We start from the raw sequence: 20,287 nt of genomic DNA on the forward strand, positions 1-20,287 counted from the left end.
TGGTAGCCAAGCCACAGGCTAACCCTAGCGGCTACAAATGAACGTGAAAGAGTCGGATAGCGGTTCTAACCTTGTCGAAACGGCTGAAATTAATGAGTGGACTGGGCACGGACTTCATGTAGCAATCATTATGTCGCGTTATTTGGCATCTCTGTGTGATTTCTCTGAAAGCTTTCATGATGGTAAAGCACTCAGCATAAAGTATAATCCAACAGTGAAGCGTATATATAATATGACAGTTTAATGGCCACAGCTATTTTTCTGTATGTGTTTGCTTTATTCTGCCATCATAAAACCTTGAATATTTCATTGGCATCAGAGCAATACAGCTTTAATCTGGTTGTGTCTGTGTGGGGGGGTGCATGCATTAAAAAATGTTTCGGGAAAAAAAAAAACCTGAAACCTTGACGTAAACACTTGTGTTGAATAATTATGTCACAGCAGCCATTACCAATAAGTTGTCTGAAGTGTACTGTTAAAGCTGCAAGTCATTTGTGTTAGAATGACATGTATGCATAGTCGTCATATTGATTTTTATAATGTTGTAGATTTTTCAAGTCATTCAAGCTGTTATAAATGTTCACACTAGAATTCTTATTGTTTACAAGATTTTTTCTAATACTTAATGCTTAGACTGCATGTGCAATTGTTAAATTGAAAGCTGGTAAATAAATTTAACGAGAAACGGTTGATTTGTATTCCATGCATTGATTCAAATTTTCAAATTATATAACAGTCCGCTTGGGCGAATTTATCGTCATTTATCGTTATCGAGGTAAATCTGCTCAATTTATCGTGATACGTACTTAAGGCCATATCGCCCAGCCCTATCTCGTTACCTATATTAATGGCACCTGTTTTAACTCATTATCGGTATAAAAGACACCTGTCCACAATCTCAGTCAGTCACACTCCAAACTCCACTATGGCCAAGACCAAAGAGCTGTCGAAGGACGCCAGAGACACGCAGATGGCCATTTTCTAATAATTGCTCCCACAGTTGATTTCTTTACACCAAGCGTTTTACCTATCGCAGATTCAGTCTTCCCAGCCTGGTGCAGGTCTACAGTTTTGTCTTTGGTGTCCTTCGGCAGCTCTTTGGGCTTGGCCATAGTCGAGTTTGGAGTGTGACTGACTGAGATTGTGGACAGGTGTCTTTTATACCGATAATGAGTTAAAACAGGTGCCATTAATACAGGTAAAGAGTGGAGCCTCGTTAGACCTCGTTAGAAGAAGTTAGACCTCTTTGACAGCCAGAAATCTTGCTTGTTTGTAGATGACCAAATACTTATTTTCCACTCTAATTTGGAAATAAATTCTTTAAAAATCAAACAATGTGGTTTTCTGTTCTTTTTTCACATTCTGTCTCTCATGGTTGAGGTTTACCCATGTTGACAATTACAGGCCTCTCTAGTCTTTTCAAGTAGGAGAACTTACACAATTGGTGGTTGACTAATTACTTATTTGCCCCACTGTATTATCTTTTGAATTTTTAGTAATATGAAGTGAAAAAATATTCGAAAAACTGTTGGTAAAATTAATTTTTCCTGTACCGTAGATTTTGCGTCAATGGGTTGTTTGCATTAGCATTAGGGATGAAAGGAGAATCATCCCCTTCATGTAGGTTGTGAGGGGCCACACAATCTCTCCCTTGAATGGAGCTTCAATTAATCAATACTTATTTGCCCCACTGTACGTAAATTGAGTGTTTTTTTTTTTTTTTTTGCTTTTAACCAAGAATCTTGACCAGGGGTGTCCAAACTTTTTGCAAAGGGGACCAGATTTGGTGTGGTAAAAATGTGGGGGGCCGACCTTAGCTGATGTTCTTTACGTAGAACAATATATTTAAGCACATTTTAGCAAGCCGTTCCTTGTGTCACATTTGCTTTATTATTTTTTTAAATTGATCATTTCAACAATCTCGCAACTAGCCTTCGTGGAGTTCTCCTTCAACTCTTGGGCTTTTGTGAATACTGCTGCTGTAAAATTAAACTAGCTTCAAGTTGCTTCAATTTCTCACTACGTATGTTCCCTGTAATCCCGTCGTACATGTCAGTGTGTCTTGTTTGGTAAAATTAAACTCTTTAAAAACTGACTGTCTCTTTGCAAATGAGGCAGGCACAGTTGTTGCGTATTTTAGTGAAGAAATAGTCCAATTTCCACCCATCCTAGAAGCGTTGGCCGTCGCAGTCAACATTTTTAATGTTGATTGTCGCCATTTTAGAAAATTGGGAGTAAAGAGTCACACGGGGTAATGTTGCTTAGAGTGCTGCTGCCTTTTAGTGGGTAAATAAGGAGCAGCATTTAGTGTGTAAGCTACTTCATATGCTGGTAGCAGTACTGCTGACCAATTTATTAAGTCTATGTGTGGGCCAGACGTTATTGATTTTATGACAGAGGCTGGGGGCCGGATGAAATTTGACCAAGGGCCGCATTTGGCACCCGGGCCGGACTTTGGACATGTCTGATTTCTAATTGCTTTGCATATCTGGTATTTAATTATTCTGTCTATGCGGTCCGCTTTCCGTCGTGACTTGGCGGTGCACTACAGCACAACGCGTCACTTCTATGCAGAGCTATAAATGCTCATCGACAGCATCGGGTCGACGCCGTAGCTACGCCATCGGGCCCATAGAAGCATAAACCATGCATTACACTTAAGCGCCACCGGGGGCGACAAAGCATTACAAATAAAGACAGGCAATCAGAGGACATGGCAGCAAATTTAAACTTAGATTTGCATTTAAACGCGATTCATTATACAAAAAAAAAAATCATGATCCGAAATTAATTAATTTCATATCTTGAAGTACCACTGTATTTAAATTTGAACTATAGGAAACTAACCTGGCCCCCAGATTGATTGTTCCACATATGCTTGACATATGCTCAATCTAGGAAACAGACCTGTTTCATAGGAGCAACCTTCAAAAATATACGGCTTCTGATCGTGTATTTCAGACAAAACTTGGGAAATTGTCCTATCTACAAAAAACGCTTTGCATTCCACCATAATTTTCAAGCAGATAGTCGCTCCCTGGTCACGTCTGCAGCTCTGGCTTCTTTCACCTGATTGGCTGGAACGTCACATGACCACGGAAGTGGTTGGACAGTTGAGTTTTTGCTGCATAAGGAATCAATGAATCAGGAAGTACTGTCTTGCTTGCAAGGCTAAAAGGCAACACCATTTTTTATTTATTGTGATTTGCATGAATGGTAACTGTTCCTTGACAATCAAAATCATTTACTAATTGCTTAGTCAATTAATCAGCCAGAGTTTACCTGCCATTGACAGCGGGAAATGGCCAGTCCATTTTGACTGAGAGGGGCCAATGAAGGAATATAAAATAAAATCAGAATATCTCTTATCATTTATGATTATTTTACATTTATTCATTCATTCATCTTCCATGCCGCTTATTCCTCACGAGGGTTCGCGGAGGTGCCGGAGCCTATCCCAGCTAACTGCGGGCAGTAGGCAGGGGACACCCTGAACTGGTTGCCAGCCAATCGCAGGGCACAAGGAGACATACAACCATTCACGCACACACTCATACCTACGGACAATTTAGAGTGTTCAATCAGCCTACCATGCATGTTTTTGGGATGTGGGAGGAAACCGGAGTTCCCGGAGGAAACCCACGCAGGCACGGGGCGAACATGCAAACTCCACACAGGAAGGCCAAAGCCCGGGATTGAACCCTTGATCTCAGAACTGTGAGGCAGACGTGCTAACCACTCAGCCACCGTGCCGCCTATTTTACATGTAAATACTTAAAATTAAAACTATAAGAGAAAATTTGATATTAACTAATTGGCTGCCTTTGGTGGCTATAGACCCTACCCACCGACGTCACAAAACCACGTGCTCGCTGTATGGTTCCGCCCACTTGTCCGTCATTTTGTCTCTGTATTAGCATTGGTTTCAATTGATCGAGGAATTTAAAATTCATTTCATGGAAGACCCGGTGCTTTCTGATGCCGTAAACTCACTGGATGTGTTGCATAAAAGGCGTTATGTGGAAAAGCTTCGTTCTATACAGTCGCCAGATCCATATTTGATGCCCAAATCGATGTTTTTCGACCCACTGTCTTCGCCCTGTCTGCCTGACATCTGCTACGCTGATATTTACAATTATCTTGTCCACACAAAATCAGCCTATTCTCACGAAAATTTGAAAAACTTCAAGAGCTTGGAGGCTTATAAATACTTCGTTGCTGGTTGGGTGAAACAGGTCCTCGTCCACGAAAATTCGGCAGGAATCTATCTTGTGCTTGGAAAGGTGAGTTACGAAATTTTCAATTCAAAATCTTTTGTTATTGCTAACATCCACTGTCAAGTCTAATGTATTTCATGTCGTTTGTCAATGGAGTTAAGGCTTTTAATTTTTATATGGTTTAGCGATAGCACTCTCACTACATACATACGTGTATGTTGTCGGCGATTAGCCTAGCAATGATCTTAATTGTGGTTATTTGTCAGCCCAAAACCCTCTAAGTATATCTTAAATGCCTCTTACCGGATATAAAATGACTACTACATAGTCTGTGGTGATTTTTTGGTGCCCAGTTTTCACGTCGAATTGCAGCCGTCCATTTCGCTCTCCTCTTTGGATCCCTCGGAATACGGTAAAACTTCAAGTCTCTCCTTCCATCTTCTCTGTTAGTGCAACCAACAGCCACACACGCTTTCACCATTTTGATTATTAATGTTAAGGAGCAGAAAAACACGCCATAAATAGGAGGAATGTACGTAGCCGTAACAGGTTAACACTATGTTTTGACGGACAATTGGGCGGTACCATTCAGGAGATCGGAGTTGTGACGTCACGTGGGTAGGGTCTATAGACATCCAATCCAATTTGAATAGGGGGCTGGCAGAGATGAAACCAGCAAACTCAAACCCTATTTATTGGATTTTTAAGGGTGAAAAAAACAGTAAATACTAATAAAAAAACAACAACAACAAAATTTCAGCTTATCAGTGCAACTGCAACATGAATACTCAATCCTCACAGAGGATAAAGAAAACATGACAACAAATATTAGTTTAACTCATTCTTAACAAATGGGCTGCCACTGATGGTGATAGACGTCCAATCCATTTTCACTGGGGGGTTTGAGAGCGTTGAAATAAATAAATATAATAATAATAATATAATAAATAAATAAATACTAAAAAAATTAATAAAAAAACAATTATTAGTCGTTTTACTTTTTTCATTGAAAAATAAAATAAAACATGATTATGTACAATAACCCCTCATTTATTAAAAATTGTAAATAAATATTTCAAAAATTAAATGATTTTTTATTTTATTTCGCATCAAAAATACTTTTTTGTTAGAAAAGTAAATTAATACCAAAAAAAAAAACCATTTATTGTTCTTAAATAAAACAATGGTATCATAAAAATGAACAATATGAATGAAAATAACAAAAATATGTATAAATTCAGTATATATACATATAATACTGCATATAAATAAACAGATAAACATGACGAAAAAAGATTGTCACCGATGAATTTTGAATAAAATTTTGGAGAGTATTGTTTTTAAAAAAACAAAACAAATGTTATAAAAATGAATAATACGAAAATAACAAGTATGTATAAACTCTGTATCCTGTATATGCTCAATGTATTCATGTACTGTATGTATATATTAGATGCCGATCGATCGGGTCCGATCACGTCATTTTCAAAGTATCGGAATCGGCAATAAAATATCGGACATGCCTTTTTAAAAAAAATTTTTTTTTTTTTTTTATTAAATCGTTTTCTAATTGTATTTAACGTTACAGACATATTGTGTTACACTCATCCAGAGTCTTTAGTTTAAGCTTAAGGTAGGGTTATCAAATTTATCGGGTTAACGGCGAGAATTAATATTTTTTACATTTATCACATTACAATATTTAACGCATGCGCTGCACGATCCACTCACGCATTGTCGCACTCAATCTATAATGGCGCCGTTTTATCCATACAGTATATAGAGCTAAAAGGCAGCGTAAAATGAGTAGAGTGAATTTTGGCAGCCTTTGGAGCCTTTTTTAATTGGCTAAAGCCTAACAATTCCTCTCCCAACAATTAAAAATATCGTGGGAAGCAATGTGGGGAAGAAAGGTAGTAGTTGATCTTTTTCTTAACACCCTATGATATTTCCCAATGCAGAGAAGATATATCAATTGGTACCACTACGCACAGTCATGGTTACACTTCCCATCATGCATTTGGGCAGAACAGTTAAAAGGCTACAGTATCATTTACTGAAAGCTCAACAAATACACTAGATGGCAATATTTAGTCACAATATACAAAGTCACATTTATCCTTTAAGAATTACAAGTCTTTCTATCCGTGGATCCCTCTCACAGAAAGAATGTTAATAATGTAAATGCCATCTTGAGGCATATTTTATAGATGGTTTGAATTGCGATTAATTGCGATTAATTACGATTAATTAATTTTTAAGCTGTAATAAACTCGATTAAAAATTGTAATCGTTTGACAGTCCTATTAATAATGTAAATGCCATCTTGAGGATTTATTGTCATAATAAACAAATACAGGACTTCTGTACTGTATGTTGAATGTATATATTTGTCCGAGTTTTATTCATTTTTTTCTTAATGCATTGCCAAAATATATATGATCGGGAAAATTATCGGGAATGATTGGAATTGAATCGGGAGCAAAAAAGAAAAAGCAATCAGATCGGGAAATATCGGGATCGGCAGATACTCAAACTAAAACGATCGGGAAAACCCACTGGCAGTGTATCAAATACTTGTTCTCCCCACTGTATATATACAGTATATATATAATGTATGGCGGAAAACAGACTGGACTGAAAAAGCAGTTTCTGCTCTTGCACTTCTCTTTAAAATAGATTGCTGTATTTTAAGCCAAAACAACTGTTGTGTTAGATAGAACAATATGTCTATATGCTACCATTGCAGATTCATGGCGCATTAAGCCACCAAACTATTTTTAATTTGTCCCTTTTACCCTGGAAACACCCGTTTACAGACGTCGCACAATCGCTTTTGTTTCAACCCAGCCATAAAAAGACGGTAATTAATTATATTTATTAATGAAAATGTCTGTCATTTTTATCTTAGAATGATTAATTGATGTCTAATATTTCGTTCAAAAAAAAAAAAAAAAAAAAAAAACACTTAAAAAAATATTCACTTGCATATTCTAAACTTTTAAACAAATTACGCCACAATGGAAAAAAATGGCATCTGTAAAAATGTCACGGATATCTACCTCAAATAGCTCTTAAATGTATTTTTTTTGTTACTGTCACATTTTCCCCAATATGTTAGATAAGTAATCGATCCAAACAAACAAGCAAACAAACAAAAAAAAAGTTTAAAAGGGTAAATATATAAAAAAGAACATCTCGACCACTCCTTGATGTCTGCGATTTCTGCATCACGACCCTTGTTATATTGAATTTTAAACAGCAAAACCCTATCTGGAGGTGAAAGCACTCGAGAGCAGAATTACAGACGCCATGGCTTTAACAAGATATTATCACGTATTTACCTTGTTTCGATCCAAAAACTCCACATAGCATGTATCACTGAGTGTCAAGACACAGCTGTGAATGGCCACAGCTGGTTTTTGGGGGATTTTATGGGTGAAACATGGTAATATAACAACGGTCGCGATGCAGAAATCGCAGACATCAAGGAGTGGTCGAGATGTTCTTTTTCATGTAATTACCCCTTTAAACGTTATTTTTCAATTTTTCTTTGTTTGGATCGAATATTTATCATCTAAAATATCGGGGGAAATGCGACAGTAACGAAAAAAATACAATTAAGCAATAGTAATGAGGTAAATATCTGTGACTTTTTTACAGACACCAATTTTTTTATTGTGACGCGTTTGTTTGTTTAAAAGCTTAAAATATGCGGGTGAATAATTTTTTAAAGTCGTTTTTTTTTTTTAACTAAATATTAGACATCAATTAATGATTCTAAGCTAAAAATGACAGACATTCCGAATAATAAATACGATTACTTACCTTCTTTTTATGGCTAGGTTGAAACAAACGCGGTTGCGCGACGTCTGTAAAAGGGGGTTTCCAGGGTAAAAGGGACAAATTAAAAAGAGTTTGGTGGCTTAATGCGCCATGAATTTGCTATGGCAGCATATAGACATATTGTTCTATCAAACACAACAGTTGTTTTGGCTTTAAATACTGCAGTTTCTTTTAAAGAGGAGTGCAAGAGCAGAAACTGCTTTTTTAGTCTTGTCTGTGTTTTCCGCTATATACTATATATATGGCGGAAAACACTCCGGTGACTTGACGTTCCGCTCTGAGACCACCAGTTTGGCCAAATTTCAAAATTGTTCTATATGCATGTGTGATACATCACTGGAAATCTTAAAATCTTAATTTTCGGGGGCAAGAACATTTTTGAACAGGAGGGCATTTAATTTTTTTTTTTCTTTTAAACAGCAAAACCCTAACTAGAGGTGAGAGCACGCGAGAGCAGAATTACAGACGCCATGACTTTAACGAGATGTTATCGCGTACTTACTTTGTTTCGATCCAAAAACTCGGTGTAGCATGTATCACTGAGTGTCAAGACAGAGCTGTGAATGGCCACAGCTGGATTTTTGGGGGAATTTATGGGTGGAACATGGTCATATAACAAGGGTCGCGATGCAGAAATCGCAGACATCAAGGAGTGGTGGAGATGTTCTTTTTCATATATTTACCCTGTTATTTGGTTTTTTTTTTTCTTTGTTTGGATCAATTATTTATCATCTAATATATTGGGGAAAATGCGACAGTAACGAAAAAAATACAATTAAACAATAGTTATGAGGTAGCTATCCGTGACTTTTTTTTACAGATGCCAACTTTTTCATTGTGACGTAATTTGTTTAAAAGATATTATTTTAAAATATAAGGCATATTATCGTGTACTTACCTTGTTTTGATCCAGACACAGCTGTGAATGGCCAAAGCTGGATTTTGGGGGGATTTTATGGGTGAAACATGGTCATATAATAAGGGTCGTAATGCAGAAATCGCAGACAGCAAGGAGTGGTTGAGATTTTCTTTTTCATATATTCACCCTTTTAAACTGTTTTTTTTTTTTCAATTTTTTTTTGTTTAGATCGATTATTTATGATCTAACATATCGGAGAAAATGCGACAGTAACAAAAAAATACAATTAAGCGATAGTTATGAGGTAGATATCCGTGACTTTTTTACAGACGCCATTTTTTAAAAACTGTGACATAATTGTTTAAAAGTTTAAAATATGCGAGTGAATAATTTTTTTAAGTCGTTTTTTTTTTTTTTAACTAAATATTAGACATCAATTAATGGTTCTAAGCTAAAAATGACAGACAATTTGAATAATAAATACGATTACTTACCTTCTTTTTATGGCTAGGTTGAAACAAAAGCGGTTATGCGACGTCTGTAAACAGGGGTTTCCAGGGTAAAACGGACAAATTAAAAATAGTTCAGGGACATAATGCACAATGAATCTGCTATGGCAGCATATACGTAGACATATTGTTCTATCAGACACAACAGTTCTTTTGGCTTAAAATACAGCAGTTTCTTTTATAGAGGGGTGCGAGAGCAGAAACTGCTTTTTCAGCCTTGTCTGTGTTTTCTGCCATACATACATACATACATACATACATACATATATATACATACATATATACAGTATATATGGCGGAAAACACTTAGGTGACTTGAAGTTCCGCTCTGAGACCCCCAATTTGACCAAATTTCAAATTTGTCCTATATGTATACGTAATACATCATTGGAAAGCTTAAAATCTCAATTTTCTGGGGGAAGAAAAATTTTGAACAGGAGGGCATTTTTTTTACCAAAAAAACAAAAAAACATATTGACACACCAAAACCCTAACTGGAGGCGAGAGCACGCGAGAGCAGAATTAAAGAGGCCATGATTTTAACTAGATATTATTGTGTACTTACCTTGTTTTGATCCAAAAACTCCATGTGGCATGTATCATCGGGTGTCAAGACACCGTATATACCATATATATGTATATATATATATATATATATATATATATGTATATATATATATATATATATATATGTATATATATATATATATATATATATATGTATATATACAGTGCCTTGCAAAAGTATTCGGCCCCCTTGAATCTTGCAACCTTTCGCCACATTTCAGGCTTCAAACATAAAGATATGAAATTTAATTTTTTTGTCAAGAATCAACAACAAGTGGGACACAATCGTGAAGTGGAACAACATTTATTGGATAATTTAAACTTTTTTAACAAATAAAAAACTGAAAAGTGGGGCGTGCAATATTATTCGGCCCCTTTACTTTCAGTGCAGCAAACTCACTCCAGAAGTTCAGTGAGGATCTCTGAATGATCCAATGTTGTCCTAAATGACCGATGACGATAAATAGAATCCAGCCGTGTGTAATCAAGTCTCCGTATAAATGCACCTGCTCTGTGATAGTCTCAGGGTTCTGTTTAAAGTGCAGAGAGCATTATGAAAACCAAGGAACACATCAGGCAGGTCCGAGATACTGTTGTGGAGAAGTTTAAAGCCGGATTTGGATACAAAAAGATTTCCCAAGCTTTAAACATCTCAAGGAGCACTGTGCAAGCCATCATATTGAAATGGAAGGAGCATCAGACCACTGCAAATCTACCAAGACCCGGCCGTCCCTCCAAACTTTCTTCTCAAACAAGGAGAAAACTGATCAGAGATGCAGCCAAGAGGCCCATGATCACTCTGGATGAACTGCAGAGATCTACAGCTGAGGTGGGAGAGTCTGTCCGTAGGACAACAATCAGTCGTACACTGCACAAATCTGGCCTTTATGGAAGAGTGGCAAGAAGAAAGCCATTTCTCAAAGATATCCATAAAAAGTCTCGTTTAAAGTTTGCCACAAGCCACCTGGGAGACACACCAAACATGTGGAAGAAGGTGCTCTGGTCAGATGAAACCAAAATGGAACTTTTTGGCCACAATGCAAAACGATATGTTTGGCGTAAAAGCAACACAGCTCATCACCCTGAACACACCATCCCCACTGTCAAACATGGTGGTGGCAGCATCATGGTTTGGGCCTGCTTTTCTTCAGCAGGGACAGGGAAGATGGTTAAAATTGACGGGAAGATGGATGCAGCCAAATACAGGAACATTCTGGAAGAAAACCTGTTGGTATCTGCACAAGACCTGAGACTGGGACGGAGATTTATCTTCCAACAGGACAATGATCCAAAACATAAAGCCAAATCTACAATGGAATGGTTAAAAAATAAACGTATCCAGGTGTTAGAATGGCCAAGTCAAAGTCCAGACCTGAATCCAATCAAGAATCTCTGGAAAGAGCTGAAGACTGCTGTTCACAAACACTCTCCATCCAACCTCACTGAGCTCGTGCTGTTTTGGAAGGAAGCATGGGCAAGAATGTCAGTCTCTCGATGTGCAAAACTGATAGAAACATACCCCAAGCGACTTGCAGCTGTAATTGGAGCAAAAGGTGGCGCTACAAAGTATTAATGCAAGGGGGCCGAATAATATTGCACGCCCCACTTTTCAGTTTATTTGTTAAAAAAGTTTAAATTATCCAATACATTTTGTTCCACTTCACGATTGTGTCCCACTTGTTGTTGATTCTTGACAAAAAATTAAAATTTTATATCTTTATGTTTGAAGCCTGAAATGTGGCGAAAGGTTGCAAGGTTCAAGGGGGCCGAATACTTTTGCAAGGCACTGTATGTATATATATATATATATATATACACATATATTTATTAGGGCTGTCAAACGATTAAAATTTTTAATCGAGTTAATTACAGCTTAAAAATTAATTAATCGTAATTAATCGCAATTAATCGCAATTCAAATCATCTATAAAATATGCCATATTTTTCTGTAAATTATTGTTGGAATGGAAAGATAAGACAAGATGGATATATACATTCAACATACGGTACATAAGGACTGTATTTGTTTATTATAAAAATAAATCAACAAGATGGCATTAACATTATTAACATTCAGTTAAAGTGATCCATGGATAGAAAGACTTGTAGTTCTTAAAAGATGAATATTAGTACAAGTTATAGAAATGTTATATTAAAACGCCTCTTAATGTTTTTGTTTTAATAAAATTTGTAAAATTTTCAATCAAAAAAATAAACTAGTAGCCCTATTCTGTCCTCAATGTGTGTGAGTACACAAATTGACAGATAGCGAACATAAGTTCCAAAAAGAAATCAGACGGTGTGGCAAAGTTGCATGGGCTTTACTGAAGTCATGTTTTTGACAGGAGCACGTTTCTTGTATTTTTGTAAAACTGAAAATAACAAGGCAATGTGTCAATAACTTGCATAAATCACAAAATAACATAAAATGTACACACGTGTCCATTTGAGCAGTAGCACTAGCCAATTAGCTCACAAGCATCTAACAATGTAACTGCATTTCACCATATATGTGAACAAATTCAAATACACATCATCAATAACTATCTAATGCTTATGAATATAAACAAAGGAGGAATATAACTCACAAGCGATGCATGTATTAGACACAAACAGTGTGATGGGGCTATGAGAACTGCCACTGAATACTGGATGCGGACGTTAGCTGGTCTGAATAGCACTGTCTATTAGTGTGAGTTCGCGTCGACATATAATCACGTCAGAAAAGCGCGCCGAAACCCAAATAATCAGCTGCACTGAAACGCCAGCAGAGGGCGACATTACGCCACATAACATATGCAAGTCACACCCAAGCGCCAGCAGAGGGCGGAAAAACTCCATAAAACACAATTAACAAGTTGGCCTTTCACTGTACTGACATTTAAATCTGTCTGAGCGGGCCTAGTGCGTTAATTGCGTCAAATATTTTAACGTGATTAATTTAAAAAATTAATTAACGCCCGTTAACGCGATAATTTTGACAGCCCTAATATTTATATACACACTCAGCGGCCACTTTATTAGGTACACCATGCAAGTAACGGGTTGGACCCCCTTTTGCCTTCAGAACTGCCTCAATTCTTCGTGGCATAGATTCAACAAGGTGCTGGAAGCATTCTTCAGAGAGTTTGGTCCATATTGACATGATGGCATCACACAGTTGGTGCAGATTTGTCGGCTGCACATCCACGATGCGAATCTCCCGTTCCACCACATCCCAAAGATGCTCTATTGGATTAAGACCTGGTGACTGTGGAGGCCATTTGAGTACAGTGAACTCATTGTCATGTTCAAGAAACCAGTCTGAGATGATTCCAGCTTTATGACATGGCGCATTATCCTGCTGAAAGTAGCCTTCAGAAGTGGGGTACATTGTGGTCATAAAGTGATGGACATGGTCAGTAACAATATTCAGGTAGGCTATGGCGTTCCAACGATGCTCAATTGGTACCAAGGGGCCCAAAGAGTGCCAAGAAAATATTCCCCCACACCATCATTACACCACCACCAACAACCTAAACCGTTGATACAAGGCATGATGGATCCATGGTTTCATGTTGTTGACGCCAAATTCTGACCCTACCATCCGAATGTCGCAGCAGAAATCGAGACTCATCAGACCAGGCAACGTTTTTCCAATCTTCTATTGTCCACTTTCAATGAGCTTGTGCAAATTGTAGCCTCAGTTTCCTGTTTTTAGCTGAAAGGAGTGGCACCCGGCGTGGTCTTCTTCTGCTGTAGCCCATCTGCCTCAAAGTTCGACGTACTGTGCGTTCAGAGATGCTCTTCTGCCTACCTTGGTTGTAACGGGTGGTTATTTGAGTCACTGTTGCCTTTCTATCAGCTCGAACCAGTCTGTCCATTCTCCTCTGACCTCTGGCATCAACAAGGCATTTCCGCCCACAGAACTGCCGCTCATTGGATATTTTTTCTTTTTCGGACCATTCTCTGTAAACCCTAGAGATGGTTGTGCGTGAAAATCCCAGTAGATCAGCAGTTTCTGAAATACACATACCAGCCCTTCTGGCACCAACAACCATGCCACGTTCAAAGTCACTCAAATCACCTTTCTTCCCCATACTGATGCTCGGTTTGAACTGCAGGAGGTTGTCTTAAAACTTGCCTAAATGCACTGAGTTGCCGCCATGTGATTGGCTGATTAGAAATTAAGTGTTAACGAGCAGTTGGACAGGTGTACCTAATAAAGAGGTCGTGAGTGTATATACAGGGTGACCCAAAAAAAAGTTAACACTCAGTTGACTGCTTGTTTAAAAGCCATTGAAACATATTTAAATAGGTTGTCATGGTTAAGTGATACATCATGGTCACTCAATGCAGCTGGTAATCTCTCGTCTCTACAATTCCTGTGCTTCTGCTGAAAATGAAGAAAACTTTAGCTGTACCTGAATTGCTGCGTGCCGGTCTGACACCTACTGAGATTGCAGCAAATCTGAGAATATCCAGATGTGCAGTCTACAAAGTTAAAAAGAAGCTGAAAGATACTGGAACAGCCTCACGAAAACCTGGGTCTGGAAGTGCCGATCTGTGCGGACCAAAAAGTTGATTGACAAGGTGATATGTGGCCACCCCAGAGTCCAGATCTAAATCCCCTGGATTATAGCATATGGGCAACTGTGGAGGACAGTGCCTGTAAGAAGCCACAAACTTCTGTGGCAGCCTTGGAGAGGTCCATTGTTAGATCTTGGGAAAAGATGACAGCAGCCTACATAAAGAAGACCTGTCAAGTGTTCCGCAGGCGCCTGGAGGCTGTTGTGACACTTAAGGGAGGACACGTTGAAAAATAGAGTGTACTGTATATGTTCTTTACAATAAAGTATAATTTGTGATTCAATTCTAATTCTAAGATGAATAAACATGGCATTTAAGTTGTATTATGGCAGTGTAAACTTTTTTTTGGGTCACCCTGTACCAGGGGTCGCGTTAACCGAATATTTTCCGTCGTTGACCGTTTTTTTAAAACGGTGACGGAAAAAACTGAAGTCCATCCGTCATTTTGACAGGTTGCAATTCACACCCCAGACCACAGGGTGGCGAGTGAGCATATTAATTAGCTATTGTCTCTTTTGATGCATGACGTCGTTGGCCTTACTCGGAAAAATGTCAAGGCAACTGAGTGTTTGCCTGGCACGGCCAGACTGTTCTCCCTGTATTTTTCAAATACTGAGAGAAAAGTCTGGGACACAGCCTCTCGAGTAGGTACAAAATCAATCGACAAATCAGATTTGTTTATTTGCGTGACATGTTCTTCACGAGCAACGTCACTCTTGCGCGCCGAAAGTCGTCTCTACAACAACACGGATGGCGAACGGGAGAACCGAGAATATGTTCCAGTCCGCGGTAAATTCAGTTTTAAATGAGCTAGAACACATCGACACGAGACATTGACAACAGTCTGTCTCGCGGTAGCCATGTTGAATAAACTCCGTTCTCCTCGTATGTTTACTTCCGCGCGCAAGTCCCTCGTCCTGCCCTCGTCACTTTGCTAACGGCACGTCTGCCCGTCGCTGATTGGTGCACTCCGCTGTCTGTTTGCCTTTTGTTAAGCTTGTTTGGACAGAATATTAATTAAAAATGAATGAAAACTAAATACTATTGAATATGTCATTATTATCATTTTAAAAATGTAAGTGACGGGTAAAAATAGATTATGACCGGATTTTTATGACACTGTCAGTCAAAATGACAGACAACAAAAAAGTCTAGCGCAACCTCTGCCCTGTACATACTTATTTTTTTTAATTTATTTATTTTTTAATCCCCACTGGTGCATTGGTGGTAGTTTCCAATTTTGTATTTTAAAAGCAGATTAATTATATGGCTTGACGTGTTGAAGCCATTTCAGTTGGGATGGCTGATATTATTCGCGATCATGTTTTACTACCATTGACGGTGATAGAACGATCACTGCCAACCCACCAGTCGAACTGGATTGGACGACCACCCCTGCCAATAGCAGCCAATGAGTTAATAAAGATTAAGATTCCCCCCTCCCCCAAACAATACTTTCAAATTCTACAGGTGACGCATGTCAGACTATTGACTGTTTAACTGAAAAATATGACATTTAAACATGCTGGTCAAACAAATTAGCTGTGCGCGCGCACTACAACACTCAATACCCCCAGACACACTCTTTTCTTGTAGTTTTAACCACACTTCTGTACTATATGACTCATGTCATCACAATCTTGCACACACCCAAGTTTTCCCGCACTTTTTTTATGCGTTACCTCTTATGCTTGTTCATCTCGGGTGCGTTCTCTCCGCGGCCTTCTCCATCAGAGCACGGCGTCTCTATGGCGCCGTGCTTGACCCCTTACTCCGTCCTTTACCGAGTGCTCGCCCATCGGCCTATAACTGGACTTCAGGCACCTGCTGTTGATGTGGCGTGCAGAATGTCGAGAGAAGGTGGAACAAAAAAAAAAAAAAAAAATCACTTGTTGTGTCTACATAAACAAGTCAGCATCTTAAATGGAGGAACTGGCTCTGGCAGATAGGGGAACTTGCATCAGTTTCTGTGTACAAGGGGGAGGGGTGAGGCCGTAGAGAGAGAATGGTGCACACATGCAGAGCTTGTGTAGGAAGGAGGAGAGAGGGGGAGTCATCAACAATCGTCATGTGGCCCAGGAAGCAGCATTTGAAGGAACTTCCTGTAGGAAATAATAGAAATAATCCATTTCCATGCTCCAGCTGTGCAGCCATGCTTTTCAGGGAGATTGGGGTTGGTTGTCTCTAGAGTTGTCTGATATTGACTTATTGATCGAAAAACACAATATCCTGATATTTTCCAACCCCAAAAGTCCAATACCGATATACAGTGGCACACTGGTACCTCTACTTACCACCGTCCCTACATAAGGAATTTTCAGGTTAAGAGACGCCTCAACGGGAAATGATAGATACAGTATGGGCTGCTACTCTTTGCTCACCAGAGATTACTGAACATAACATACTTATAGCTGCTCTGCCACTGGCTATAGACCCTACCCACCAACGTCACAAAATCACGTGATCGCTGTATTGTTCCGCCCCATTGTCCGTCATTTTGTGTCTGTATTAGCAATGGTCTCAATTGATCGAGCAATTTATAATGCATTTCATGGAAGACCCGATGCTTTCGGATGCCGTAAACTCACTGGATGCGTTGCATAAAAGGCGTTATTTGGAAAAGCTTCAGTTTATCCATTCGCCAGATCCATATTTGATGCCTAAATCAATGTTTTTCGACCCGCTGTCTTCGCCGTCTTTGCCTGACCCTGATATTTACAACTATCTTGTCCACACAAAATCAGCCTATTCTCACGAAAGTTTGAAAAACTTTAAGAGCTTGGAGGCTTATAAATGCTACGTTGCTGGTTGGGTGAAACAGGTCCTCGTACACGAAAATTCGGCAGGAATCTTGTGCTCGGGAAGGTGAGTTAAGAAATTTTCAATTCAAAATCTTTTGTTCTTGCTAACATCCACTGTCAAGTCTAATGTATTTCATGTCATTTGTCAATGGAGCTAGGGCTTTTAATGTTTATGTGGTTTAGCGATAGCACTCTCACTACATACATAGTGTACGTGTATGTTGTCGGCGATTAGCCTAGCAATGATCTTAATTGTGGTTGTCAGCCCAAAACCCTCTAAATATATATTAAATGCATTTTACCAGATATAAAATGACTACTACATAATCTGTGGTAATCGTTTGGAGCCCAGTTTTCTCGTCGAATTGCAGCAGCCCACCTCGCTCTCGTCTCCGGGTCTCTCGGAATCCGGTAGAACTTCAAGTATCTCTATCTATCTTCTCTGTTATTGCAACCGACCGCCACACACGCCGTCACCATTTTGATAATTAATGTTAACGAGCAGAAAAACACGCCGTAAATAGGAGGAATGTACGTAGCCGTAACAGGTAAACACGATGTGTTGACGGACAATTGGGCGGCACTAGTCAGGAGGGCGGAGACGTCACGTGGGTAGAGTCTATTGCCTAGAATTTTCCTAGCATCCAATTGGCTAAGAGGGACCTCTACTAGGGGTGTGACAAAATATCGAAATGGTGATATATCGTGATACTTTGTATCCCAAAAGGTTATCGATATGCTCCTGCAAGAATCGAGATATGATTTTAAAAAGGTGTCAAAGTCTTTTTAAAAAAAAAGGAACCAACAAATTGCTACTAAAATCTTCCACCATAATAGTGTCTCAGTTAACTCTAAGGCTGCCTTGACGGTGCTCGACACCCAATCCATTTAGAAACCAAAGCATTCAGTCATTCTGTCAAGATTTTCAGGGCATTTATAGGTCACTTGCTGTTCATTTTAGGGCATTTCCAGGTAATTTCCTGCTGAGTTGGAGTCACTGCCTATTCATTTGGGTGATTCCCAGGTCTCTTCCTGCTCTGTAACACAAAATGAACAGGAAGTGACCCATAAAATACCCCAAAATCAACAGGAAGTAACTGAACATCAACAGGTAAATGACCTTAAATGGCCCAAAATGACCTCATTGCCTGGCATTGGCTGCTACTGACAGCCATAGAGGGTTCAATTTGTTTGAAGTGGGAGGGATGGCAGCAAATGAACGAATGTTCATTCGCTGCAGCAAATGAACGAATGTTCATTCGCTGCCACCCTCCCAGTTCAAACGGATTGGACATCTACTAGTGATAAACTCATTCCAATTCACAGCAGAAGCTTGTTTTTCTGTTTATTTGTAGAATATCCTAGAATGATCTGATTGTCAGATCATCATTATCGTGAGCTTTGTATCGCAAACTGTACCGTATCGTGAGGTACCAAGAGGTTCCCCTCCTACTCAGGTGCGACTTATATGTTTTTTTCCCCACTGTGATCGTCAACAGCCTGTTATGTTCAGTGTTGGGCACGTTCCTTTAAAAAAGTAATTCGTTACATTACTCACTACTTCTTCCAAAAAGTAACTGAGTTAGTAACTGAATTACTCTATAGTAAAAGTAACTAGTTAGCAGGGAAAGTAACTATTTCCGTTACTTTAAAAAGAAATTGTTGTATGTCAAAGAATTTGACATTTTCTAAGCAGTATTCGAGTCAGTGGAATAGAGAAGAACAGACAGGTAGTTAACTTGTTAGGTGGTGCTTCAGATTTGAATTGCTTACCACAGATGTCGGCAAAAGCTTTGCCCCGGGACATAAATTACACATTACATGCAGATTCTTTCCTTTAATTTCGACAAACTTGAAATAGTGTCTATATCTCCGCCTCTTAAAGGACAATTTTTCTTCTGAATGATCTGCCATCCCGACTCTGTGCATCTGTTTTTGATCTTTTTCTTAACACCTTATGTTATTTTCCAACGCAGAGAAGATATATCAATTGGTGTCACTACGCACAGCATGGTTGCACTTCCCATCATGCATTTGGGCAGAACAGTTAAATGGCTACAGTATCATTTACTGAAAGCTCAACAAATACACTAGATGGCAATATTTAGTCATGATATACAAAGTCACATTTATCCTTTAAGAATTACAAGTCTTTCTATCCGTGTATCCCCCTCGCAGAAAGAATGTTATTAATGTAAATGCCATCTTGAGGATTTATTGTCATAATAAACAAATACAGTACTTATGTACTGTATGTTGAATGTATATATTCGAGTTTTATTCATTTTTTCCTTAATGCATTGCCAAAATGTATGTGATGGGGAAAAATTATCGGGAATAACTGGAATTGAATCGGGAGCAAAAAAAAAAAAGCAATCGGATCGGGAAATATCGGGATCGGCAGATACTCAAACTAAAACGATCGGGATCGGATCAGGAGCAAAAAAAACATGATCGGAACAACCCTAGATGCTAACATACCTATTTAGCATGTTGGTCTCCATTTTGCTATTATTACTTGAACACATAATATTTTTTTTTGGTTTCTGATGAATAATATTTGTTGACTGGTGTGAGTGACCTGAAAATGCCCCCAAATTAATAGTAAGTGACCAAAGATATAGAGGTAGCGGAGCATCCCCACGCAATTTCTCTATGATTTAAATTTTCTAGGTTAATCGTAACGTTCCATCAAAAATTGTGCAACGTACGTTGTTCTCCCCTCCCCACACAAGTCATTTCCAGGGAGCCCAGTTTTGAGAACCCCTGTGCTATGATACCCATATCAGGTTGCATATCTTTTCTTCTCCACGTCTGCGACCGCACAGGGCGGCAACTGTTTGTACTTGTGAATGTGGCCGTGCAGCTGGACAGGAGCGTCTCAATAGCATCCTTGTTTGGACACCACGCCAGGAGGAA

At 38.8% G+C, this 20,287-nt stretch overlaps 1 protein-coding gene across 2 annotated transcripts in view; it reads right to left on the minus strand.

Moving 5' to 3' along the window:
* Positions 1 to 16,490, minus strand: part of LOC130917527 (RAS guanyl-releasing protein 1-like) — an 88,505-nt gene extending 72,015 nt beyond the window's left edge. For both annotated transcript variants that reach the window (XM_057839025.1, XM_057839024.1), the window contains exon 1: positions 16,250 to 16,490. In XM_057839025.1, coding sequence (XP_057695008.1) covers positions 16,250 to 16,266 — 17 coding nt within the window. In that variant the 5' untranslated portion in view covers positions 16,267 to 16,490. The remainder of the gene's footprint in view (positions 1 to 16,249) is intronic.
* Positions 16,491 to 20,287: the final 3,797 nt, after the last annotated feature.

Source organism: Corythoichthys intestinalis, chromosome 6 (genome assembly GCF_030265065.1).
Source record: "Corythoichthys intestinalis isolate RoL2023-P3 chromosome 6, ASM3026506v1, whole genome shotgun sequence".
In the NCBI taxonomy this organism is placed as follows: Eukaryota; Metazoa; Chordata; class Actinopteri; order Syngnathiformes; family Syngnathidae; genus Corythoichthys; species Corythoichthys intestinalis.